This window comes from Xiphophorus hellerii, chromosome 5 (genome assembly GCF_003331165.1).
Source record: "Xiphophorus hellerii strain 12219 chromosome 5, Xiphophorus_hellerii-4.1, whole genome shotgun sequence".
In the NCBI taxonomy this organism is placed as follows: domain Eukaryota; kingdom Metazoa; phylum Chordata; class Actinopteri; order Cyprinodontiformes; family Poeciliidae; genus Xiphophorus; species Xiphophorus hellerii.
Genome location: NC_045676.1, coordinates 3,057,545 through 3,084,171, shown reverse-complemented (window position 1 = coordinate 3,084,171; position 26,627 = coordinate 3,057,545). Strand labels below are relative to the sequence as shown.

At 36.7% G+C, this 26,627-nt stretch overlaps 1 protein-coding gene across 7 annotated transcripts in view; it reads right to left on the bottom strand.

The window, feature by feature from the left end:
• Positions 1-3,053: 3,053 nt before the first annotated feature.
• sh3gl2a (SH3 domain containing GRB2 like 2a, endophilin A1) overlaps positions 3,054-26,627 on the bottom strand; it is a 43,814-nt gene continuing 20,240 nt past the window's right edge. Inside the window, exons 2-13 of one of the 7 annotated variants that reach the window (XM_032562717.1) lie at positions 14,146-14,214; positions 13,697-13,769; positions 12,534-12,677; positions 12,313-12,446; positions 12,075-12,233; positions 11,137-11,240; positions 10,904-11,019; positions 8,703-8,717; positions 8,532-8,543; positions 8,176-8,187; positions 6,559-6,570; positions 3,054-6,479 (exon numbers count right to left, since the gene is read on the bottom strand). In XM_032562717.1, the coding sequence (XP_032418608.1) occupies positions 6,283-6,479; positions 6,559-6,570; positions 8,176-8,187; positions 8,532-8,543; positions 8,703-8,717; positions 10,904-11,019; positions 11,137-11,240; positions 12,075-12,233; positions 12,313-12,446; positions 12,534-12,677; positions 13,697-13,769; positions 14,146-14,214 (1,047 nt within the window). In that variant the 3' untranslated portion in view covers positions 3,054-6,282. The remainder of the gene's footprint in view (positions 6,480-6,558; positions 6,571-8,175; positions 8,188-8,531; positions 8,544-8,702; positions 8,718-10,903; positions 11,020-11,136; positions 11,241-12,074; positions 12,234-12,312; positions 12,447-12,533; positions 12,678-13,696; positions 13,770-14,145; positions 14,215-26,627) is intronic. The other 6 variants (XM_032562719.1, XM_032562720.1, XM_032562718.1 and 3 more) reach the window with 6 other exon arrangements.

Below are 26,627 nucleotides of genomic sequence, written 5' to 3'. Positions count from 1 at the left end.
CTTGCCACGGCTGGCCAGCTGAGCTGCGGACCGGGTGCGCAGCATTGCTTCCCCTTCCTTCACATGTAAACTGAACGTATCACTGAAGCCAACTTATGCAGATGGGCCAGTCTGACTGGATTTGAAACACCTTCAGAAGATGCATTAAAAACAGCAGTCGTAGAGCATGCGGCTCTTAGCGCAGTGTCTGTAAGTCAGAGCGGCGCATCCAGCAGGCCACCCACCAGGAAGGAGCATCTGAGGAATGCTTTTTACTGGATTGCTTTTCTCATCTCCCTCTCGCTCTTTGCTGTCATCCTCCACAGACTTGCAGAGTTTGGCGCTTTAAATCTTATATTAGATGCAGGAGTGTGTGTGTGCAGCCAGGTTGGTGTGCTTTGTTTGCTTGGAGGCAGATTTTCCCCATGAGCTTTGACCACCAGGGTTGTGGCGCTGAGTCAGACGCTGCTGCTTTGACCTTCTTGTTGACAGACAGTTCAGGAAAAAAAAATCACTTTGCTCTGTTGTTTTCTGAGATTATTTCTCTACTGTTTAAGAAAATGCTAATCAATTTCTTGCAACATCCATGCATAACTTAATTCAATGTGTTTTACAGTAAAAACAAGAAACAGATAGAATTGATAAAATCTAAGGGTCACATGAAGAGAAACATTAAAATGCAAATGTAAAAAAGTAACTATAATAACCTATAATGTAATCTTTGATTTTTATGTGAAAGGTGCAGATAAATTTAATGTTTTCAGTCCTGATTTTTCACATTTCAGGTCGAAAAAACACAATTTCACAGTTGCAGTGTTTCCATCAAATAAGAAATTACATTAAAATCAGTTGTGAATAAGTTTGTTCATGCAATAAAGTAAAAATCATCAGTAAAAAATATTGCAGCGATGGATATAAACATTAACATTTTTTACACTTTTTATCAAAAAAGATTTTTCTCAAAATTGGGGTTTCTATTAAGCAAATTTATTTTCGTAATTTCAGTTTATGGTTAATGGAAGCACGTAAGTCCCTGTGGTGCCATTTTTAAGGTAAGAATCTAAACAGTTTGTGTCCAGGGTGTGTGGGGTCTGCAGAGATGTTAGCTGTCCTTTTCTGGACCTTAGAGTTGTCCTGGGTGATTGTTCGTTGCAGGCAACCCACCCAGTGATGGATGAACACAGAACAGACTGAATAATGTCTGTGTTGAAGATGACCAGCAGCTCATTTGATAGGTTGTACTTCTGAAGGAAGTTAAGTTTCTGCTGCACCTTCATGAAGCGCTGGTGTGTTTACACATAACTAACTACACAAGTCAAACTTTACCTTTCAAGAAAAAAATCCCGAAGTGCTTCAGCAAAGGAAAGCAGAGTCGTCTGATCTCAGAGAATGAAATTCTCTCAGCAGGCCAGATGATGCTTTTTGATTAGGTTTGATGTTTTGGCAAGCAACAGATAACGATTCTGGGAGATCCAGGCGCTGGCAAGGTTTTGTAAACAAGACTGAGCAGGAGACGCCCTTTATCCACAGTATACACCTGCACACATAGTGTAGTGTCGGTACTGTATTTTCAGTTTGCATAAATGTTTGGAGACCCATCTCACACACACCAGGTCAAACAAACTGAAGGCAGAGTCCATGTTTGCTGTGATCAGTTTGTGTGACAGTGAGAATGATATGCTCTAATGCTGATCTAAAGACCTGCAGTAATTTCTCCTGTTGCGTTCTTGGCTTGCAGCGCTCCGTGGAGGTGTGTGTTTGCTGACGAGCGAGGGAGTTCCCTCCAAGCGCTGAGTGATAAAGGGTGGCGAACTGAAGGCCTTTACTGATGCGAAATGTCATATCTGCTTTCTGATCAGATATTTGGAAATCTTGAGGTCTTTCCAACCGTGTGAGTTAACGCTGAAGTGCTTTGCCTCGTTTTTTTAAAAGTAATCCTTGATTTGATTTATTTATTTCAAACAGGTTTTTAAAAAGAAGAGGTAAGCAATCAGTAGTAGAGAAAGCGTGCTTACATAACCAAGAACAAAATAATTAGCTTACCACTACTTTTCTGTTTGAAAAGGAGGAGGAAGAAGTGAACATTTTTTGCACAAACATTCAATATAAAACTTTTACAAAAAACTGCATTTGAGTGTTTGGTTAAAACATGTTTGTTCTTCATTCAGTGAAGTTACTCAGTGGGTAGAGTAGCCAGAACTTTTCCTCAGATAAGAGGAGCAATACTAAAGCATAACTCATGTATGTAGGCGTTAGTCTTCGACGCGGCTGTCACAGGTTTGAATCCCCACCTGATGACCTTTCATTAACTACTTTCAAATGAAGGCCAGTAAAATCTTAAAAACAACTACACCTAAAAGTAACTTCCCAAAAATTGCTCTAGTTAATTTAACTACTTACTAACCAACTGTGGATGAATGTTGAATCACATGGCAAATATCCATGTGATGAGATCCTTAGTTATCCAAAAAAAGACAAAAAACTAAATCTACCAGTAATTTAACATGTAATTAGTGATCTGGAGTTCATCATTAACTAACAGTTCAGTAACAAAGTGACCATTAATTATTTCCAGCTCATTTCTTATGTGAATGACATATTTTTTTTAATTGTTGTGTTTATCAATAGATTAACTGATGGTTAAATCACCACTAACTAAAAAAGCAGGTATTATGTGTTTTCCAATCACATAGTACTAACTTATAGCAGAATCAAGTAACTGTTCATTTTAGTTGTTATAAAAATGCTGTATATATCAAAAATAACTTTGTAGTCGACTGCTTGAAATTCTGTCTCTTTAAGAAGCTCCTACTCTTTTCAACACTCCACCTTCAGCACATCATGACAGTACTCCGCCATGATGCCATTTACAACCGTTCTTAGAAGTGTTGCACTGAGTACGATGAGCTCTGCAGATGTGCAGTGTTTGCTAATAGCTGACTTCTCTTTTATGCAAAATATAATTTTTCTGATTTTATCAAGTCTTAACTCCTTTCAAAGAATCCCTTATTGGTTGCCATCTTAGCATTTTCTCCAAAGACTACAGTCTTAGGTCCACATATGACTGGAGAGACTTTAGGGAATAACCATTTCTTGGTATTTATTTGAATAAATTACATTGACTCATCACATTTCTTATCTTTACATCAAGCGTACAGTCATAGAATCCAGTGCAAGAACAGAACAAAAACACAAACAAAACACTAAAATATTTCAAAGACAATCATGTGCAGCACAGAAAACTCCACTCGCCTCACTCCCAACTTGGAACATCACTTCTGCGTTATATACTGTATATATATATATATATATATACACACATCTATACTGTTTGTGAATACTTTTGACACAGTTACAAAAATAAAATACGTTACTGAAGATGCATGACTATACACACAAGGTAAAAACAAAACACAGAAAAAGCTGTACAGTCCTCATTGAGGGCAAAGATACACAGAAATCTTTAAAAAAAAGTGAAAGAAGGAAGGAAGAATTTAGCTTAAAAAATGAATAAATACACAACCTCTTCAAACTGCAGCACTATTTGTCACCAGCCAACAAAAAATTGTGCTTCCCTTTGACATAAAAGTAACACTTTTTATATATAGTTGATTTTGCATCATTTATTGTAGCGATGCTGAATGTAGTAAACCGATCCCTCCATTATTGTTTTTAAGCTAAACACTGTCAGAAACGGTGCTCACTAGCAGCAGAGGATCTCTTTACTTGTTTCTGTGCAGAACATGAGCCATATGCAAACCCAAATACGCACATTTCCCCCTAAAATTACATGCATCAACATTAATACGCTGAAAACATCTGCAGAAAGTTTAATGCATCGTCAACGTAGAAGAGTAGAAAGCCTTAGAGATGGTGTGTGCATCGCTGCGTCAAGCTGATGAAAACAAAGAACCGTGACTTTTTGATTTTTAGAAAACAATCTGGTGCACAAACAATTTAACAAATGTTGAGCTCTGTTGAGATATGCGAGAAAAAAACTTTTATTATTACCTCAATAAATATAAATTAATTCTCAGTCTACTCCTCTATTTGCACATTATCTTGTGCTCCTGGAAATATTCACAATTATTCTCCTCTTAGTGTTTTCTACAAGTAAACTAGAGGGTAATTATTGGACTAATAGGCAAAACCACACCTGCCTCTGCAGAAGAAACTATTGCTCCAAAGAGCAGTTAAATAATCATAGTTTAGAGTTTTTAAAGTGAAGTTTTGCTAGTAGTATTGAGCAGTCAGTGTTTTAACTTCAGATTAGAGATAAGCACTTCAGAGAGGATTTCTGAAATAAAAAAAACACCCAGATTCAGAAATTTAATTGATGCAAACTTCGTTTCATAAATCTTAAAGTCGTCGTCACTTCCACATTAAACGGTTGTTTAAACCACCTATTATGTATAATCTGAAGTTTCATTTTATCATTTCCAACCAAACTGTTCTTATAAAAGTAATTTGGTGTGAAAGAAGAAGGGAATTAATGAATCGCTTGCAGCGAACACTAAACTGCAAAAATAAAACAGGCAATCCAACTTTAAAAAATGGAGTAAATTTGTTTAAAGTAATCAAATTAAGTTTATCCAAGTAAATATATTAAGTTTACTAAATTATCACGTAAAACAAAGGTAAGTAAAGTAAGATAAAGTAAAATTATCTTAATTTTATTTAGCAGAAGCTAATGCTAATGTGCTAAATTCAACCATATTGAGACAGATAATGACACAACATGTTTTACAACCTAGCATATCACCTTCAGCAGGGTAAGGTTGTCAGTACACACATACCTGTGCGGCTGCGCTTCAGGAAGTGTTTCTTTGGAAGAGACCTGTCACTCATGTTTCAGTTTTATTGTTGTTTAGTTTTGCCAAGTCTTGCTGATTTAGCCTAATTTACACAAGACATAAGTAGATTTCAAACTGTATTGTACAGTGATGCATTCTGGGTACAAAATAAACTACATTTGCTGCACCGCACAACAGAGAAGAGGAAACAGAACAGCCTTCCCCTACTTCAGAATAAGAGCAGGAATATAAACATCTAACTACATGAATGATTCTTAAATTTGAAAACCAGAACTTCAACACAGATGTCAAACTTTATTCAACTGAAAGTTTATAAAACAGCAAAGTAAATGATCACTTTAGAATTGATCTGGAAAAGTTAATTTAGGGACAGCTATGTCAGCCGTACGCTTTCAAAGTTAGCAGAAGTGCTAAAGCGCTCAGCAAAAAATGAGCTTTCTCCCTAGAATTGTTTATAATTCCTATTCTGCTGTGAAGGAGTTTAGAAGTAGAATTAAGACAACATAAATTTACAATAAAATCCTAGTAACCCTGTAAACTATAATCTCCATCAGAAATTAATCTGGTTCTCCAAACTGTCAAGTAAGATACTGACTGCCAATAACAACTCTACTGAACCCCATAATAAAAATCCAACTTTCACTTTAAGACTTTTAAGGTATTCAGTCACAATACATGAACTATGTTTTCTACTGGGACATATATTTAAGGACTTAATGCTTCAACCATATATTTTGTGGATTACTGAAAAAATGAGAAACCATAAAAGATGTTTATACGTTATGACTTCCTTTAAGAGGTAAAAACCTTCAGTATTCACCATGTTGCATCAAACATGCAGACGTTTGTCCTGCCACAATGCTTTGCTGCGTGAAAAACAAAGGTCAGTCTGACAAACATGTCTGTAATTTTGGCTAAATCTGATCTGAATCAAATCCTTCTTTGCATGAATATCTTGGGAAAATGACTGAAAATGTCATTTTCCTCCACTATTAAAAGGAGGAAAATTTAACACAAAACCTACCACATGATTTGAGCTTCATGTTGAACAAACAGAAAGCGTGTTGACTCGTTTGTCTTGTCTGCTGAACATGAGAGAAAAGTTTCTACCTTCTAAAATACGAAGACTGAGAAAAAGCGTGAATCAGTAAAGCTGTTCTAATAAACTAATAATGGACTGACAGCTGACTACAACAGAGACGAAATGCAAAAATGACTATAGAAGCTTGAAAGTACCTTAAGTGAGACAGAGAAGACGTTACGTCAATGCTGGGTTTTTTCCCCCCACACCGTTTTCAGTAAAAGTTTAGTGAATCCCTGCACGTTGGTCAAACTTCTTCACACCTATTTATTTTGTGTCATTGCTTTTTGACGCCTTAACGGAAAAAGTGAAGGTTGTGTTAGTAGGAATGTTTGGGAAAAGGTTAGTGGAAACACTGGAACTGGAGGCCGGGATTCATTGCAGACACAGTTGGTTAGTCTTGACGTCTTACTGGGGTAGCGGCACCAAGATATCCACGTAGTTGATGGGGAAAAAGCCCGAGTTGCCTTGCAGCATTCCCTCGTACCAATTGTCGTCGATCTTATTGGTCAGGGTGATGATGTCGCCCTCCTTGAAGCCTAGCTCACCTTCGTTCTCAGGGTCAAAGTCGTACAAAGCGCGGCAGCAGGGCTGGTCCAACGGGGCTGGGAGGGAAAAACGAAGGATCAGAAAAGGCTCAAAGAGATTAAAAAGCTTCATATGAGAATCACATTAAAGACTCACCTGGAGACCTGGCTGTAAGAGAGAAAAAGAGGAAGAAACACAGCAACTGTAATATTTCTGTCTTGTGAAATCATGATCAGATTCACAGATTTTGAATCAGAACCTCAACATTTTGGGAAATGCACTTTTAGAGTTTCAATGAGAAGATGCTCCCACTTATTTCGTCACTAGAGTGAGTTAGTTAATAAAAACTGTGACTTTACTAAATTATGGGAGAGGATTAGCAACAAAAAGAGACTTTAATAGAGTTGGTAAACATTAAGTGACTGCTTTTGCTTTTTCTGACTGAAAAAGCAAAGAAAAGCTTTGAAAGACCCTCAGAAACCCAGGAAATCTGGAAAACTTCAATGTGTTTTTAAAAACAAATTAGGGCGGCTTAAAAGTCTTTCAACCAACCAAGTAGACTCTGCTGGGTTGATACAGTGTCCTGCATTCTTAAACTTTTCCATATTTTGCGACGTTACAACCATAAACACAACCTGTTTTATTCAGAGTTGATGTCAAACAAACACTCGGTGCTGCATGATGTTGAATTGGAAGAAAAATGAATAATTTTTACAAATTTTGTAGCCCAAAAAAGTGAAAATTTGGAATCTGTTTTTTTTTATTTACCCCTTTTACTCTGATTTCAAGGTCATTGATAGATAGTATCACAAGGTTCATCCCTCGGTCCTTTGCTATTTTCTGTCTTCATTAATAACCTTCCATATGTTCATTCTGACTGTCAAATTTATTTATTTGTAGATGATACTGTAATTTACTCCTCCAGTTTAGACATCTAATGAATTCAATATTTATTAAAAGTTGATTTTATTCTAGTCCACAAGGGGTTTTTTTGCAAATAAGCTTTTTCTGAATAAGAATAAATCACATTCCTGGAAGCTGGAAACTGCAGCTCTGAGGAGGAGCTGCGTCTTTAAGGCGGAGCTAGGTTCACTGAGGTGTTTTGCACCACTGAACGGTTGCCATGGAGACCAGAGGATTTCTCAAACATGCATGAAAGGATGAAAGCAACACTCCAGGTTTGTTTTTGATGACAGAATAACGATGTAAAGCTCAGAGAAGTCGACTTTACATAATACTGCCCCTTTAGAGCAGGGTTAGGTTAAAAAAATATATATCCTAAACTTTGAACAAACCTATAAAGTCAAGCCACACTTTTCAGATTTTTATCAAAAATATTTTAAAACTCTGCATCCTTGTAATTTTGCTTCACTATTTCGATCTATTCTGTGTTTGTCTATCACGTAAAATGTTCTTGAAAATTTTCTGGTTATATCATGACAGAATGTGGAAAAGTTCAAGAACTTGTTCAAGCACCGTTTCATGCCACTGAGTCATTTCTTGGCTCTAAGGGGGGAAACTTTCTGGCTGCATGCAAATAAACACGGGAGTTACATCATTTCATTTAACTCAGAGGAAATAAGCACATTTCCTAAAGACTTCAGTTACAAATAACAAAGATTGGTGAGGAAGGAAGGTTTAGAAAGAAACAGCACTGCACTGCAAAAAGTAAACAAAACAAAACGAAAAATTTATCCTCCAAAGACACAAAGAAGGAAAAAATGAAGAGTGGTCAAGAAACTTTCCATCCCTTCCCAAGTCACTCTTTCTCACCTGGAGATCTTGCTGCGAAGAGGAAAGGAGAAAATATTTTTAAGCAATCAAACTTTTAGCTCGAAATGATGAACTGATGGAAAAAGACGAAGAGATGATACGTTTAGCGTGACAAGAACGTGGGACGAAACTGAGGCCGGACGGCAAACTGATGGAGAAGTGGGAAAATAAAGAAAGGGATGAAATCAGAAAACCGTCGACATGGAAACAGAAACACCAAATGCTCATCTGCTGGTGAAAACGTTCTGGTCTTTATCAATCAGGTTTCCTTTTGCAGGATGAGCAGACGGCACCTGATTTTCTGTTGTTGGTTCAAAACATTTAAAAGCAACAACTGTCTTAGAAAACTGTCTCACCTGGAGACCTGGCTGCAACGGGGAAGAGAGGAGAAACAGCACGAGGGAGTAAAGGGGGTCAGGGAATGAAAGAGGCAGACGCACTGATGAGTTTTCAGTGTAAATGGAAGAAATGTTGAGAAAATGAACTGATTAGAACAGAGATGTGGGAACAAGTTTGACCTGGCTCACCTGGAGACCTGGCACCTACAGGAAAAACAGAAATCATAAAGGAAAAGAGAAAATGAGGAGTTGTTTGATAAATGCTGCAGAAATAATAATAAAAAAGGTACTAATTTAATTTTCTAACATATTTAATTGGTTTTATGTAGAATGGAGACTGTTTTACATCTATCTGTTGGATTTATTTGTCAATACATGAATATGTTGTTAATTGTAATTTTTTTTTTTTACTTGGGACTTGAACAAAACATGTTTAAGTCCCAAGTTTTCAAAAATAAACTTGAATATTTCCAGAAATGAAAACCCCAACTCTAGAATATTGAGAAATGTCGCAATATAGCTGCTGCACACATAAAAACAGTGGAAGCTGCAGAAATTAAACGAACATCTGCTTCTCAGTCAGTTTACTATCTGCACAAACAATCCAGTGCAACATTTGCTGGAGGAAAAATAAGGAGAAATACTTTGTTAGAAGTAGATATTTTTTTTACTTTTTCTCTCACTGCCTTACTAAACCTTTGCAGTTTTAGGTTTGCTAAATGCCAAAAGAAAGAGGTTTTAACATTAAAATACACCCAGCGATTTGTCTCCATTTAAATCAGATGTTTTAAATTATAAACGTATGAAGCCCAGCAGCTTCCCCAGGCTGCTTAAAGATGTAGTGATCTTAGTGGATATAAAACATAAAAAAATCTTTGTCATAATTTTTGTATTTAGCAAACGAAAACAATTTTGGTGATTCTAATTATGGTGACAGTCAGATGCAAACATGCAGAAAACGGCAAAACGGGCCGCAAACACATGAATTCCAAAATATACAAACGCAAAATAAATTCAAACAAATGCAAACAAAAAATGCTGCAATTGCAAACAAAAGATGCTGCAATTGCAGGAAATAGAAGCAAACAGGAAAAAAAACAGCCACAACAGATGCTCTAAACACGCTACAGAAAACAGAAGTGCTCCAGACCACTAGGGGGAACCCATCACCAAATCATATAGGATCAGACAATCAGTGAAGATGGGATGTCACATCATTTAACAGGATTTCCAGACAAAATACTTTCTGTCCTACTTATACTTCCTGTCTTTTACAGTGTCATACAACAACAGCATAGGAATGTTACCTACTCCAGACTCCCCCTAGTGGACTGGAGGAATTCCAACTTTGGGTTTTGTGGAGCGAATTTGCAATGTTTCATATTTGCTGTTTCTTTTAGTATTTCCATAATTTTGCCTTTTGCTTCTATTTTCTGTGTTTGCATCTTTTTGTTTCCATTTGTATTTTCTGATTGAAGCAGTTTTTATTTGAGTTTTTCTGTTGGATTAGTTTTTGTGTGTGTGTGTGTGTTTTGGAGTTTGCATCATTCATGTGTTTCTCACCCTTTACTCCATGTTTGCATTTGTTAGTGATATTTTTATACACTATGTAAATATATTTTTGACTATATGTTATAATTGGAATGTTACTATATTGTTTGTAAAACTAGTAAATATAAATTAAAAGTCAATATCTTACAATTAGACAAAAGATGGAAACAGAAACAATTTAGTTTATTTTTTTCTGATTTGTTTTTTATTTAATAATAATGGAAAGAGGGAAAGGCCATTATATTATTTTTATTTATTAAAAACCTTAAAAGGAAGTGAGAGAGACACTACAAAAACACAAAATCTTAAAAAATATTTTTGGCCTAGTTTCTACTGCAAATATCTTTCTACATTTGAGACAAAACAAACGTACTTAACTTTTCAACAAGCTATAGCAGCTTGTTTTAAGTCAATAATTTCTTAATAGTGATGAAAAAGTTCTAGTTCTATTGGCAGATTATTTCACTTATAGCATGGGAGGAATATGTTATTATAAGTGAAATAATCTGCCAGCGGAACTAGAACCTTTTCCATCAATACTATCCACTTAAAACAACCTGCTATATTTTGCAGAAAAGGTACTTATAAAGTAGCTCTTTCTTATTTCAAGTGTACTAAGATATATGCAGATGAAACTAGACCAAAATTATTTGGTAAGATTTTGTGGTTTTGCATTGTGACTGTTTTGACTTGAAAATTAATAATACAAATATTTTTAAAATAAGTTTTGAAAGACTGGCAGAAAATTGACAAAGAAGAAATAAAAGTCCAGAAATGTTCCTTGACTATAAAATGCTGAATGAGGATTTTGTGTCTCCTGGCGGCTGGCAGAGCCTCACCTGGAGAGCGGGCGCCGTGGATCCCTCCATTGTGGTTCTCACTGATGCTGAAGTCCAGAGACGTGCGAGGCTTCGGTATGAACTCTTTCCTCGGTTTGTTGGAGGTCTCTCTTATCCTGGCAGAAAACAAAACGTTTGGTTTCAGCAGGATACGGCTCAAACGTTTAACGCCCATCGTTCTTTAGGGTTGGTTTCTGTTAGACCGGATGAAACTCTAAGGCGCTGGTACTGACTGTTCGTCGATCTTGCTGGAGAGCTGTGTGAGGATCTCAGCGGACCGGGTGTGGTACTGCAGCTGAGCATGGACCAGCGCCGCCAGCTGGCTCACCTGTTCGATCTGATGGAGAAACCAACACAGGTTCTCAGTAAATGTTCAAATTTTAACACACTAAAGATTTTTATATGTTTATTAAGAATTGGAATAATGTTATATTAAATTAGATGGATTCAGCACAGAAATATTACTAATATAGCTGCAAAGAAACTTGTTAATTGTTTGATGGTTGTTACCATAGTTACAATCTGATGCGATAAGTTTAACTTTTCTTTATATTTCTTCACAAATTCATTTCAGTTCACAATTTCTTAATTAATCCAAAAGGAAAATTAAAGCTGCATTATGTAGCTTTTATAAAACTTTTTTTTTTTGCATATTTGTTGAAATTAGGCCTGTCACAAAAAAATATTTTGCTGTACAATAAATTGTCCCAGAAGTTATTTCTATAAACGATACAATTGTATTGCAGCTGGTGGCCTGTCACAATAAGCAATAAATCAAGTAATCGTAATGATCTGGTGTTTTGGTCTCAACTATCCTTGTTTTGAAGGACTTAATTTTATTTGTCGTTTTGTTTTATTTTGGATATTTAAAATGTCTCCTGGTTCTAGCGTGAAAAGTTCATAAGAATTTAAAGTTTATTGATCTTTGAGAATGTGTTCTTGCACTATTACTATATTTCTTGAAACAACAATGTAATCGTTTATCGCAATAACCTCTGCAACAATCGTGACAGACCGAGATGCAGCAAATAAAAAACAATTATCCGTGTTTGACTTTAGATTTGGCCATTTAAACTCAACCCAGATTCCACTGAATCACTGTTAGTGGTGTAGTAGTTTCTGCCCAGGGCCCCGTACCATTTTGGGCCGGCTGTGGATGTGTGAGACTTACGTCACTCTCCAGCAGGTTGAACATGCTCTGCTCTGCGACTTCCTTGGAGTCATCGAACTTCTCCAGCGCCGCTTTGAGCTCGTCCTCCGTCACTTTGGCCTGGCGCTTCTTCTTGTAGTCGAAGTCCAGACGGCGACCTTCCAGCTTCTTCAGATGGTGCTGCCAAGGTCAAACTGACAGTGAGCGGACAGACTCCAGCCCAACTCGAGCTGCTGCTGCTGTGAATAAAACACTCAACCTGGATCTCTCTGAGGTCTTTTTCGTGAAGGTTCTGCATCGGGTCGATGAAGTTCTGCTTCACCTCCATGTCCAGAGCGTCTTTGACCTCACCCAGCTCACGCATGGCCTCTCCGACGTCGATCAGAACCAGACCTGCAGCCACAAATGTCAAGTTTAAAAACCAACTTTCTTTCTCAGGAGTGGTTCTGTGTTTTTTAGCTTCGAGGCCCACAGCCTCACCAAAGTTGGAGTCCTCTCCGAGCTCCCGGCCGAACCGCTGCATGGACTCTCCTAGGATGGTCTCGGTCTGCGTGTAGCCCGGCCCCTTCTCCTGGCCCCGGATACGGGACATGGAGCTCATCATGCTCATCTTGGCTCTGGTTGCTGGACAACAATGACAAAACACAATAAAACAGAGGAAATCTAAATACTGTGGGCTGTTTACAGCTATAGCGCTGATGTTTATTAAACTTTTCACATATTTGGCGTTCCATCGTGATCAATCGGCAACTAAAAAATAAATACTGTATATAAATCGACAAACAGGGCTTGATTAGCATGTTTACTACACTGCCATTGTTGCTGTTTGTAATTTAAAACGAGTATTTTCAAATAACGCATACGAATCGACTTGTCGCAATAATATTACTTAAAAATAACAGTATTAACATTTATCGCAATAACTTCTGGAGAAATTTATTGCCCAGCAAAATTTGTTATTATGACATTATTAATTATTAAATTAAATTGGCTCTCATTGATATATTTCCTAATTTTAAGCGAAAAAGACACATAATATAATAAAAACACAATAATTTTATATTAAAATACATTCGTGGGAGGATTCAACTAAAATTTTTTGTCCTCACTGAAATGATAAAAAGTTTATTGAGGCCATTTGTAAAACTCATGTTTTGTAAAAGTTTAGATTTAATTATGTTCCTAAGTACAAAGCATGATTTATTAAACAAATGACTGAAAAGAATAAAATATGAGCAACTTTTTCTAAGGTTTTAAACTTCTCACAACGTCAGGTTTCTTGTTTAGGTAATTTTTAAAAAGATTCCAAAAAACTAACAATTTACTGTAACTATAGTTAATTATTAATGTATAAAAATTAAACCAATAAACATTTTTTAAATGTTCTAGAACAGAAATACTTTGTGCTACAGACACAAAAAAAAGGAATTTATATCTTGGAAAAATAAACTTTTCACAGTTAACCTCCTCAACAGAGCCAGGCCTAAAGTTTAGACTGGATGACAGGGAAGCCACCGTTTTAACTGAAATGTAAGGATTATCATCAAAGATTCAAAAAATGTGCCAGCGCAGTCTATAAGATAAAATATTTGGATATACACATCATTTTTTAACATTAAAGTAGTGCAGCAGTGGTGCGTCACCTGGGTTCGGCTGCAGATACTCGGTGGTTTTGGTCATGATGTCCAGAACGGCTCGAGCCGTGGTGTCCACCCTCTGCAAACCCAAACACAGAAACAGGGAGAGAAAACGGGGGCGATGCAGAGCGGGTCAGAACACGCAGCTTCGCTTCGCAGATAGAAAACACATTTCAGCCGACTGACAGAAGAAATGGCGAGATAAATGTAATGATGCTTTAGGAAATAATAAAAGTTAAAATGGACAAAATCTATAAGGGGGCAAATGATTTTCATGGTATTGTATAAAGTTAAATAAATTTTTTTCTACATATTTTGTATTTTCTGTATGGGATTTTGAGCAAAATAAGAAATATTTAGGAAAAAGTTTGTTCATTTAAGACATAAAAATATTAATAAAAAGACATTAAAACATCCTGAAACAACAATAATAATAATAATGAGCTGAGGCATGCCTTTTCCATTTCAGTGAAGTCCACATCGAGCTTCGTTCCTTCTGCTCCTCCGACTTTCTCGCTCACTCTCTGCAAAACGAACAACAAGAAGCTACTAGGTAAATAAACAAACAGTGAGGATTTATTTAACATCTTTCAAACCAACATAATACATTCAGGAACAATCAACAAATACATTTTGGCAAAAGTACTACAAGAAATGTAATATTTTCTAAATAATTTACAGCTAAATTATTTTTGTTTTACTGCTTTAACACATCAACAAGCTGGAAGTAACGTACTTTCTTGCAAAAAGCACAAATATAGAAATATTTATGATACGTATAAATATTTCTTTCATTGTAAATAGAAAGAAATAAAGGAAGAGTAAATTTCTGTCAAGAAAATTCAAAATTTTGAGATCAATCTTGAAAATATTTTATTTAAAAAAAAGAAAGAAAATCTGAGTTTGAAAAGTTTAAACTTTTCTAGGAAAAATATGTGAAAATTAATCTCAGAAATTTTCTCTAAAAAAACAGGGAAATTTCTGAACTTGAAAAAAAATGCCAGAAACAACTCAGAAATTTTGAGATTAATGTCAGAGATTTTGTAGAAAAACATTTGCTATAACCCCTCCCCCCCCTGCAATTTTCAAATGGTCAAATTCTCAAAAAAACATGGAAATTTCTGAGTTCAAAAGTTTAACATTTTTGACTTTTGAAACTCAGAAATGTTCAAGTTTTTTCTAGAATATTCTGAGCTATTCATTGGACTAGTCTGTTTTTTCTTTCTGCAGTGGCCCTGATACTGTTGTAAATTTCTCCTCCTGCCTCCTCAATGTCATCTGGAAATCCTGCTCCTGGGTGTGATGCAGCTACATGCCTTTAGGGGGCAGCAGTGAGACACAAGGCCACACACTGGCTGCAGGAAAATGTCACGCTGTCTGACAGTAGAGATGGTGAGCGCCTGGACAGCAGAGGTTGTTTTTCTTAAATGAAGGACAGTTAAGGTCCTAAATGTGTCTTTGCTCCTTACTTTCCTGTGAAATCGGCGTGACGACCCTAAATGGAGCGAATAAAACGGATCCTGTAGAAGTGGCAGAGCACAGAGGGATGATATGTGGCACAGAGAATTGGGGTTTTATTTTTTAAGGACTAAGCTTGTGGCAGCAGTTTGTGCTTCATAAGATTTTCTGAGTCATCCGAGTCTCTTTTGATCCCACATGTGAAAACGCCTAATAACCTGGCAGCCATGCAGAGCACAAGCACATCTACAGACTCAGAGGGAAGCTACACGTCCCGTCATTGATTTTTCTTTTCTTTTCTTTTTTTAACCACAGAACCTGAACATGTTTGCCATGGAAACAGGTGAAGGTGCAATGTGAACGTCTCTCCTGCTTTGTTTTGTCAGACCAGAGCAGCAGGAGATGCACAGGATGTGAGCAAACGAAGCAGGTGAGTTCAAATGCCAGAAAAATTACTCAGAAAAGCAGCAAAAACTGAGAAGTTGCTTTTAAAATAGAGCTCAAGGTAATAGAAACCTCTTCATCTTCCAAACAGGACTGTAAACAGTTAATCAATACAATAAAATGATTTCTTAGCAAATGATCATTACAGTTATCTGTACCTCTAATCTTAATTGCCATCTGAAAAACATTTGTGCAAACTTTCATGCTTTTATTGCCTTCCAACCAATTCTAGCCATATTTATATTTTACGCTAAAAACAAAGAAAAATAATAATAATAGTATGAAGTAAAGGGAAACTGACAGATTTATTATCATATTTCAGCTAAAAATGGTTCTTGGTAATTTACATAAACTCATATTCAGGCCACATTGTATTGAATTTGTTGGCAGTTTTTTGGCAAAGAAAAAAGAAAAACAAACAAACAAAACCATGAAGTACAATTTATAATCACATTTAAGTTCAAAATTATATTTTGTGTGATTACTTATCTAGACATATATTCTGGCAACATGACATTGAATTTTTTTGGCACTTTTTCATAAGAATGTCATAAGGTAAAGAAACTGACAGAACTATAATCGTATTTAGGTTAAAAATTAAGCTTGATGTGATTATTTCTCCATCCATTTTCTAGACACTTTGTCCCTAGTGGGGTCAGGAGGTGCTGGTGCCTCTCCAGCTAACGTTCAGGGCGAGAGGCGGGGTCACCTGGACAGGTCACCAGTCTGCCGCAGAGACAGACAGGACAAACAACCATGCACACACACACACACACACACCCACCCACCCCCACACACACACACACACACACCTAGGGAGAATTTAGAGAAACCACTGTGGACTGTGGGAGGAAGCCGGAGAACCTGGAGAGAACGACCCTGGGAATCGAACCCAGGACCTTCTTGCTGCAAGGCAACAGTGTGCAGCCCGTCATTAGTTATCTAAACACATTTATTCTGGCCACAGCACATTTGTAATAAAATAAAATAAAAATAAGATAAAATAATACAAAAAGAGAAACCAACAGATTCTGATCATATTTCAGCTGAAAATGTTACAATGTAATATGGTCAGATGAAGTTTTTTTTTTTGTAAAACAACAACAAACAAACAAAAACCCATAATGGAATAAAGGAAAACTGACAGATTCATGATCATATTTGAGTTAAAAATGAAACTTGAATATTTATTTAAACTCATATTCTGGCCACATTATTTTGGATTTACTGGCGGTTTTTCCTGAACTGCCTGGATGAAACATGAAGGAAGCAGCAGGTGAAATTATCTGGTTGCAGCAGCAGTAATGATTTGCATGCACAGATAAAATAGTTCATGATTTCTATGGAAATTAGGAGTGAGGCCAAGCCTCACACTCAGCACTCGCAGATATTAATAAGACATCTGAGCTGATAACGCTCAGAGCGGCAGCATGAGAGAACGGGCCAGGTTTTTATTTTGTCACGCTGAAATATTTAACCCTGCATAATGAAGCCATTGTCTTACGTTTCTCTGACAGATGGAGCAGCTATTCTTTGGTCTGAGATTTTAAATGTTGTGCTCTGGAAATCTGAGGGGAAAAAAACAACACATTTTCTCTGTGACATTTAGAAACTGTGAGAAACAAATCCACATTTTCCACTCTGGGATTTTTGCTAGTGTGTTGGTAAAAATAACTTCTTTGTCATATGCTCATTAAATACTGGGCAATTAAATAAGAAAAACATCATAAATTCAAATAAAAACCTAGCCACATGCATTAAAACTACGAAAAGCTTAAATCACAGGAGTTTAAGTCAGTTTTTCAGTCTGTTAGTCCTTTCTTTCACATTTCTGTAACAGCTGTAGTTAATATTCACACCCCTAAAACTTTTCCCATTTTGTCAAACAAACTCCAATGTATTTAACTAGGAGTTTATGTGATAGACCAACACACCATAGAAAATAATTATGAACTGGAAGGAGAATCACTCAATTCCAACAATCTTTCACAGAGAGAAATCTGAAAAGTGTGGTGTGGCTGTGTATTTAGTCCCTTGTTGTGGGGAAGAGCAAACATGGCTTTGTTTGTGTCAACAGTGGCTTTCTTCTTACTGCAACCTACAGATGTTGTTATTAAATGTTTCAGCCTCTACACCAACAATGACTTTTGTTCTTGGATATTTTTCATTTTGCATTTTTAGTCGTTTGCAGTATGTCATTCTTTAACTGCAGTCATGCTTGGACATTAAGCATCATTTGTATGTTTGAATGAATGCAAACAGTTGCATTTGGAGTAAAGGATCCCCAAGTCATGAAGGATACATTAATAGCTTTAAATTCATCACTTTTGTTTCCTAATCCAATGCATTTTTAATGCCACTTTCTTGAAGTTAACAGTTCAAAGTGTTACATTAAAGAAGGTTGCTACATTAGTTGCTTTTATAAAGAAAGGTTGCTACGATGACCGTAAGTTAGCAATATTTCTCCCACCTTTAGCTAATTCTGTTTTGTCTGTGTTGTTTCTTTCCAGTCTGACTCCAAATCACCACATAACGATTGATACTAATTGTTATTATTCCTAATTTTGTTTAGAATAAACTATATGCATCCAATCCCTAATCGGGAAGTAACGCCTGACGAATCGGCAATTCCCTAATTAAGCCTTTACTGCAATTAGAATGAAAGCAAGTTTTAGCAAATTGTTTACAGTTTGAAAAGCTGACTAGCGTCTATATGAATGATAATCAGGTACTCTGTGTCTGCTGTGTGACAGCCACAGTCAGTTTGTTATTTCCTCAGATAAATGAGTGAATAACGGCATCTGCAGGGAGCGACTCCTTCTGTAGTTTACAGAGGAAGAGCCGCTGAATGCATGTAAACAATCTGCTGGTGGTCGATCTGACTGAAAGCTTTGCGGCATCGGATGATGCTGCCCACAGCGGCTGCCAGCGCAGATTCAACACCCAGATTCCTCTGCAGAATCTGAGCAGACGGCGATTCAAGGCTGAGACGTAAAGAAGAGGCATGATGAACGTCACAGCCAATAAACCGGCAGATTAATGATTAATATTCCATCATAAAGTCACGCAGTAGAAAATAAAAAGCGATGTTTTGGTTTAATTATCCTGACAGAGAGAAAAGTAAATGGGTTTTAATTTTTCAGTCATATGTTCACCATGTAATTTATACATTTATAATTGTCACAGTTACAAACAAAATATTGAACTTGCAAACTAAATGTGTAGCTCTGATTTAAATATTTAAATTGCTAACTAAATATTTAGGTCCAAGCTAAATATTTAGGTAATGTGCAAATTAGTTTGGCAATAAGCAGCAAGCTAAATACTTAGTTCGCAAACTAAATATTTAGCTTATTTAGTTTGTAAATTAAATGTTCAGGTTGGATCTAAATATTTTGTTTCTTAAATAATGATTTAATTCCTAACTATATATTTAGCTTCTTAACTATACGTTTAGTGTTCAAGTTAAATATTTTGTTTACAAACAAAATATTTAATTAATTTAATTTATTCATTCATTTAGTTTTGATCTAAATTAATTATATACAATTAAATGTTTATTTGAAAAATAAATATTTATTTTGTAACTAAACATGTAGTCAAACTAAATATATGGAGGTAAATATTAAGTTTGCTAACTATATATTTTGCTTCCTGAAAAGCTGTAAGCTAAATATTTAGTTTGTAAGTTACTTATTTATTATGGAGCTAAATATTTCATTTACAAGCTAAATATTTAGTTCTGAAACTAAACATTTAACTTGCAAATTAAATATTTTGTTTGCAACTTTAGGACATTTAGAAATGTATGAATTATATGGTGAAAATATGAAAAATAAACACCTAGTTTTATTCTCTATGACAGGCTTACAAAACCCAAAACAGTGATGTCTATTTTTCACTGTGACCTATAATATTCAGTCCCTTAAAGGCACAGGGGACTCGGTTAAAGCGTCTCACTCAGCAGCCGACCCTCACTGCTGCGCAGCCACGATGCTAATGGCGCGGCGCCCACGTTCCTCTGGCTGAATCTGCTTTCCAGGGAAGGACACCACAAGGTGAGGCGAGCAGCAGAGACGGCAGAGTGAAGTGAACCTGAAGCAGATGAACTGGCTGTGGGAATTAACAGCAGTGGTGCAAAAGAGACGTCACCGCTCCCTGCACGGCGGAGATGGACTCATCTAATCAGCTCGTTTGAACAAAAATGATGGGCGCCACATGGCTCGGTGGTAAAACAGGCGCGCTGTCAACACAGTTCGATCACTGAACGTCATCTACGCTCTCTGTCCCTTCTTTGAACAAAGTCCTTCAAGAAATTCTAAAAAAAAAAAGAAGCAATGACTCAGGAATAATATTATCTAATCTAATGCAACACTATGGAAATGCTTCACTTCCCTCAGCATGCTGAATGCTTGAACCGTTAATTACTTTCTCATAAAACTAGCTAATAATTATCTGAGCTCTTTTGAGCATTAACAGAAGATTGAAATTTTCTTCCCAGATTGTCGTTTGAGCCATTAATCCATTGATCCATTAATAAGATTTAAAAGCAAACAAGATGGTGATGATCCATGAAAGTAACATACCCGGTAATGATGCAGTTTGACACTGTGAATTACACACCATTGTTGCCAGTGTTGATTAACTATCCTGCAGAGCAGCACATCAAAAGTAACCTTGAAGACATGGCAGGATTTCTGTTCTGATTTGGGAACAACGTTCTCAGATTTTTCTTTGCTTGACATTACAATTGTTATGCTAACTCATCAGCTAGCTGTGCCACAAAGAAAGGGGAGGGGTCCATAGTATTGATTAACTATACTAATTAACACTGCTATTGATTATTACTATTATTTAATTACAAAAATGTTTATATGTTGTTTGTTTCATTTGACTACAGATGAAAATTTGCATTTTGCTAAATCCAAAATAAAATCCAGATAAAATCAATCAGTCAATCAAAATTATTATCTTAGATGGTTAAAACCAAAGTTACGTTTTAGTACAGAAAAAGTGTGTTCTCCAGACAGGCTGTGGTCAACACACACACACACACACCCCGCCGTTGGGCAGCTCTCACACTCCCCTGTTTGATTCTCACTGACAGGATATGAGTCACTGCTGCAGAAACTGCAGAAACTTTTGTCTGTTTAAAAGCGATATCTTCAGTCTGACGCACAATGAGCAATTTTAAAAATCACAAATTGCTTCAAAATGTCATAATGTACAAAACTCAAGTCAAAAATTAGAAAACAACCTCCGCACTGCGTGTTTGTTGTCCAGCAGTGAATAGAAAACAAGTGTTGGTGCTAAATCGGCTGTTGGACTATAAAGGCAGGAAAAAATGCAATTTTCCACAAATATTTTTGATATTCTCTGTCACTCTAATTCAAAATATGTTTAGAAATCCTTTCTAGGGTTGCAACTAACGATTATTTTAGTTATTGATTACTCTGATAATTAATTGACTATTTGGATTTTTAAAAAGTGGCACATTTTGTCTGCCTTTTAAACAATTAACTACAATAAAAAGTTACTTTTGAATAAGAAAGTAAAGATTTTATTACCTAAAATGCAACGATGCAGCATTTCTATGGCAAATGCCTGATCATTTGTAGCAGCAGATGAATCTGCAGCTAAAAAATATCAAAAGTTTTTTATTATTATCTTAAATCCAAAATGCATTTTTGTACAGTTTTGGCCTAATTACTGCTCTAATTGTCCTGTTCTTTCAGCAAAAGGCCTTTTTTAGACTCTGTATACTCCGGTCAATAATTTATCGATTATTTCAATAATAATCACCATTAATCCAGTCGTAATTGTCACATCTAAAGATTTCTGTTGACAGTAATCTATAATCTCACTGTATGAATCTGTACGAAAGTATATTCTATTGTAAATATCAGCTCTTTGATTGAAAGAGACAAAAATAATCAACAAACTTGGACAAAAACATGAGTGTTTTGCATATTTTTCATACAAATTGTCAACTGACTAGCTAGTTCTGTTTGTATTTAATTCACGTATTTATCGCAGTGTCGTTTTTATTTTGCGTTTTTTCTATAACATTGTTTTCTCACGTATGAACTGATCTCCCCTGACCTGCATCCTTCAGTAAAGGCTGGTATTTGGGTGCAGGTCTGTGGTATTTATCCAACAGCGCCGGTTCACCTGCAGGCCGCCTTCAGGTGTTTTCTCTGCAGAAACGGAGATCTGCCCACGCAGCTTAATGGAAACACTCTTGGCACACGCAGCAGCAGAGTTTAAACTGCAGCTCCTTCACACCTGTGTGAGACACGCTCTCACATTGCTATTAAAAGGCTGAGGCACAGTGTGACACACACAGTATCTGCAGCTTAAGCTCAACTTCCGGAATAGATTACACAGTTCACAGAACATGAAGCAACAATATTACAATATAATATCTGCAGTGCATAAGCCCAGGGCCTTGTGTGATCTCTTCCTGCATCTGCTTTGGCATTTCTCTAAATTGCTTGAATAAAGTGAAGCTGCGTGCAGCTTAATACTTTCAGCTTTGTTGGTTTTTTTTCTTCCTTCTGGTTTTATTCTCTTAATTTGATCTTGGATGATTCAAAAGCAGCAAATATGAAAGATCAGGGTCATTGCCTTCACACCAGCTTAAAAATTCATAAGATTTCCATAATTATGCTAAAAAGACAGTAATCCTCCTGTAAATGCCTTTTAAGGATAGTCATACCAAATGCTACAAATGGCTTTTTACCATGAAGCACCACCCTGTCATCTTCTACATGGCCAGGTCTGTCGCAATAAGCAATATATCTATTAATCAATTAAGAGCATGATCAATTGAAACAAACTCTATAAGAAACTGGACGATAGAAATCTTCATCCTGGTGTTTTAGTCTGAAAAGCCCTTTTTTCTGAAGGACAATGTTGTTTAGAGAGACGTCATCCTTTATTTTATTTGTTGTTTTGTTTATTTATTTTGCATATTTGCAATGTCTTCCAGTTCCAGTGTTAAATGATCATCAGAATTTAAAATTTATAGATTTTTGAGAATGTGACGAGAAATATTATGCTATTGTCAACAACGTTATTGTTTATTGCAATAACTTCTGGGACAATTTACTGTCGTCATGACAGGCCTACCCACGTCCATCATTCAGTCTGCCCTGCCTTTTACTAGTCTGTAGTGAGAAAAGGGGAAGCTAACGTCTCTGCAGACCACACACATCCTGGACACAAACTGTTTAGACCGTCAAGTCGGCGCAGCAGAGACAGTTTCTTCCTCCACAGTGTCTCTGTGATGACAACCTCTTCTTCCTCTTTTGAAGACACTGTATATATACACATATTTACATAAAAAAGTTTAATTTTCCAATAATTATTTTTATATAATTCATAATTAAATGTCTTAATTGAGAACAAAACAGAACCATATTCAAATTTCTTGGCAATTAAAGCTGATTGTGGTTCTGACTCAGTAGAATTTTACCTCTGAATCTTATCAACTACATGCTGCAGAGTTTGAGTGTTTTGTTGACTTCTTATCAGGTTAGCACATAAACATTTCCACAATAATGTTCTGTTTAGTGAAGCCACTGCTGCAGGATCCGAACTCTCAAGCTGGTAAAAATACTGACCGGCTGTTTTCAGTTTTCACCTGTTTTAACATCTTTTTCAGGTAAAAATCCTGAGAATTTGATTTGATCTCTCAGGTTCTGTGTCGTCTCTTGGCTGGACTTCTGTTATCGCTCCATCTGCAGTTTTTCTCTTATCTGCTTCCTTAGTTTGGGCAAACTAAGCTGCTATTGTCACTTTAAAGACTGAACAGAGAGAAAAAAAACCTTTAAAGACATTCAGCCTGCAGAACCTTAAAAACTAAAAGATGAACATATGGCAGAATAAAACTTTTCATATCAGTGTAGAGTCTGAATCTCTTTATCATCGTTTGTTTTTCTCTTGTAGAATATTTCAGCTAAAAACCAAGGCTGAGCCATTTTAAAAGCAATATAGACGTTTACCAATGGATCCAAACCGACCGCATCAGCAATGAAGATTTTCAGTCTCACCAGAAGTGTATAGAAAGTTTCACAGAACCCAGCTTTTATTTTGAAAAGTGCTCTTCATCTTATTGGCAAGTGAATTTTCATATTAGCCAAATATTTATCTCTGGGCTAGATATACATTTAGATAACTCAGAAATAAATATTTAGTTTGAGCTAAATATTTTTAGCAAGATAAATATTAAGCTTTCAGCTAGATATTCAGTTAGCAAGCTAAATATTTAGTTAAAGCAAATTTTTTGATTGGAGCTAAATAGTTAGCTTGCTAACTAAATATTTAGTTCAGAGCTAAATATTTAGCTACCAAACTATATATTTTGCTTTGATCTAAATATTTTTGTCACAAGCAAAATATTTAGATTAAATCTCAATATTTGGAACTAAAAATTTTGCTTGCTTATTAAATATTTAGTTTGAAACAGGTTTTCAAACTAAATATTCTAATTGAATGGATATGATGATGAAAATATGATTCCTGATATGACAACTTTTGAAAGACCTCTACTCTACCCATTGAGCCACAGTCTCATCAAATTAACTAGTTACTGAACATAATCTCTTAATATTTTCTGCCTCATCTCGTTTCACGTGAATCTGTTTTCTACGAAAAACACCATTTTAGCGTTGCATTGGTCACATGGGGCCCAATGTGCATGCAGCCGCCGCCGCCTCCCGCTGGCCCCTCCTACTTTACTGCTCACCCGTCTAATCCAGGCCGGGCACATGGAGGTCCCTGCCTTAAATACACTGACGGTGGAGGAGGGAGATTAAAAATGACAGGAGTGATTAGAGAGGCTGTCAGGAGGACAGCTCCTGCTGTTGGACAATAACCAGGAGGACCTGATGCTCCTGAGAGCATTAAAACACCCTCAGTCCGGTTTCCTCTTGCTGCAGCTTAAATACACTTTTCACCCAAAGTTCAGGGAAGGTAATCAGGCTTTTATGGGATAAATCTACACAAAGTACTGCAGAACTGAAGGGCTGCATCTTTTTTAAATGAGTTTTACTTTACTAATTAAAATCTTAAGAGTGCCATCAGTTTTTATTCTTCCTCTTTTAGTTTTATAGCCATAATTAAAAGTCACTGTAACCAATGCAGATTAGCCTCACCTAAGTACTAAACAGTCTGTCTGGTTTTTAATCTGAGTATAAATCCACTCACTCCTGTTACATTTACCAAAACCAGAGTTGGGTAGTAACTAGTTAAATTTACTCAATTACATTCACTTGAGTAACTTTTTTGAAAACAAAAATTACAGTATTTTTACTATGCTTGACTTTTTACTTTTAGTTGAGTAATTTTATTATGAATTATCTTTACTCTTACTTGGGTAAAATTCCTGGATTCAGCTAGCAGTCCCGTAAGTCCAATACACAATTTTCTATTTTTAATCTTTTAACTAAATTATAACTTTGTCTAGGAAAATAGGTAATCTTATAACAAGTAGTATTTTAATTAATATAAGTTAATATGTTACACTTTGTTGATGTACATTTTAAGAATAATCTGTTAGTATTTCTTCAGCGAATGCACAAATGAGCCAAAGGTTCTGAACAGATTGTGCCGTGACGGCGCTCAGTGTCTTCTTCAGAGGTTTTTATTTCGATTCCTACAGTGGTTCTTGGTGCAGCGCCCCCACAGGTGAGGAGGAAACAGGTTTTTCAATTAGTCTCTGCCATTTGACACAGTACAGTGTGAAAGCAAACTGAATCAGCTGAAAATGTAACAAATGTTATAACTTTGGTCTCAAATCGAACAGAATCTACGGGACATAATCTGTTGAAATATGCAAACCTTTGAGGGAATGAATACTTTAGCGAGGTAAAGCTGGTCTGTATCCATCCTCCACTGCTGAACAACAGGTCTGACTGCGTTAAAACTGCCAGGGTTCAGCTGGGGCCTCAGATACCCCGGATATTTGGGGACGTCCAGCACATTAAGCCCTTAATTAGCAGCAGAGCTGTAATCACGCTGGCTGACCTGAGAACAGATCTGTCCTCTGGACGAATCAAGAACCACTCCTGGTTACGCTTAAATGATCCTACTGCAGCTGTTTCAGGGTGGCGGTAATCCCACAGAACACACAGCCCTAATCCAGGCAACGGAGGAAATAAAATATAAACATCTGCCATAATTTAGATCAGGGGTGTCCAAAGTGCAGGCCAAGGGCCATATGTGGTCGCTGTTCTTATGGAAAATGTGTTCATCTTTTTATTACCAGACGTTTTGCATTCTCTAGCAAACAGGAACGCATCTGTTTAGTGACTTTTACTCAAAAGGACCAAAATCTGCTTTTAATTAATTTCTTAAAGTTGAGTAAATGCAACAAAGTCTGACCAAAGTGACAAATATATAAAAAAAAAAAAAAATTCCCTTCTCACCCACCGCGGGTGGTTCTTATCCTCTGAGCTCGGGTCCTCTACCAGAGGCCTGGGAGCTTGAGGGTTCTGCGCAGTATCTTGGCTGTGCCAAGGATTGCACATTTCTGGACTGAGATGTCTGATGTTGTTCCTGGGATCTGTTGTAGCCATTGGTCCAGTTTGGGGGTGACTGCCCCGAGGGCCCCGATGACCACAGGCACCACTGTGGTCTTCACCTTCCAGGCCCTCTCCAGTTCCTCTCTGAGGCCCTGGTATTTCTCTAGTTTCTCGTGCTCCTTTTTCCTGATGTTGTAGTCGCTTGGTATTGCTACATCTATCACAACGGCTTTCCTCTGTTGTTTATCCACTACGACAATGTCTGGTTGGTTCGCCATTACCATTTTGTCTGTCTGGATCTGGAAGTCCCACAGGATCTTAGCTCTGGCGTTCTCCGCCACCTTTGGGGGTGTTTCCCACTTTGATCTCGGGGTTTCCAGTCCATATTCTGCACAGATGTTTCTGTACACTATGCCTGTAACTTGGTTATGTCGTTCCATGTACGCTTTCCCTGCCAGTATCTTGCACCCTGCTGTTATGTGCTGGACTGTCTCAGGGGCCTCCTTGCA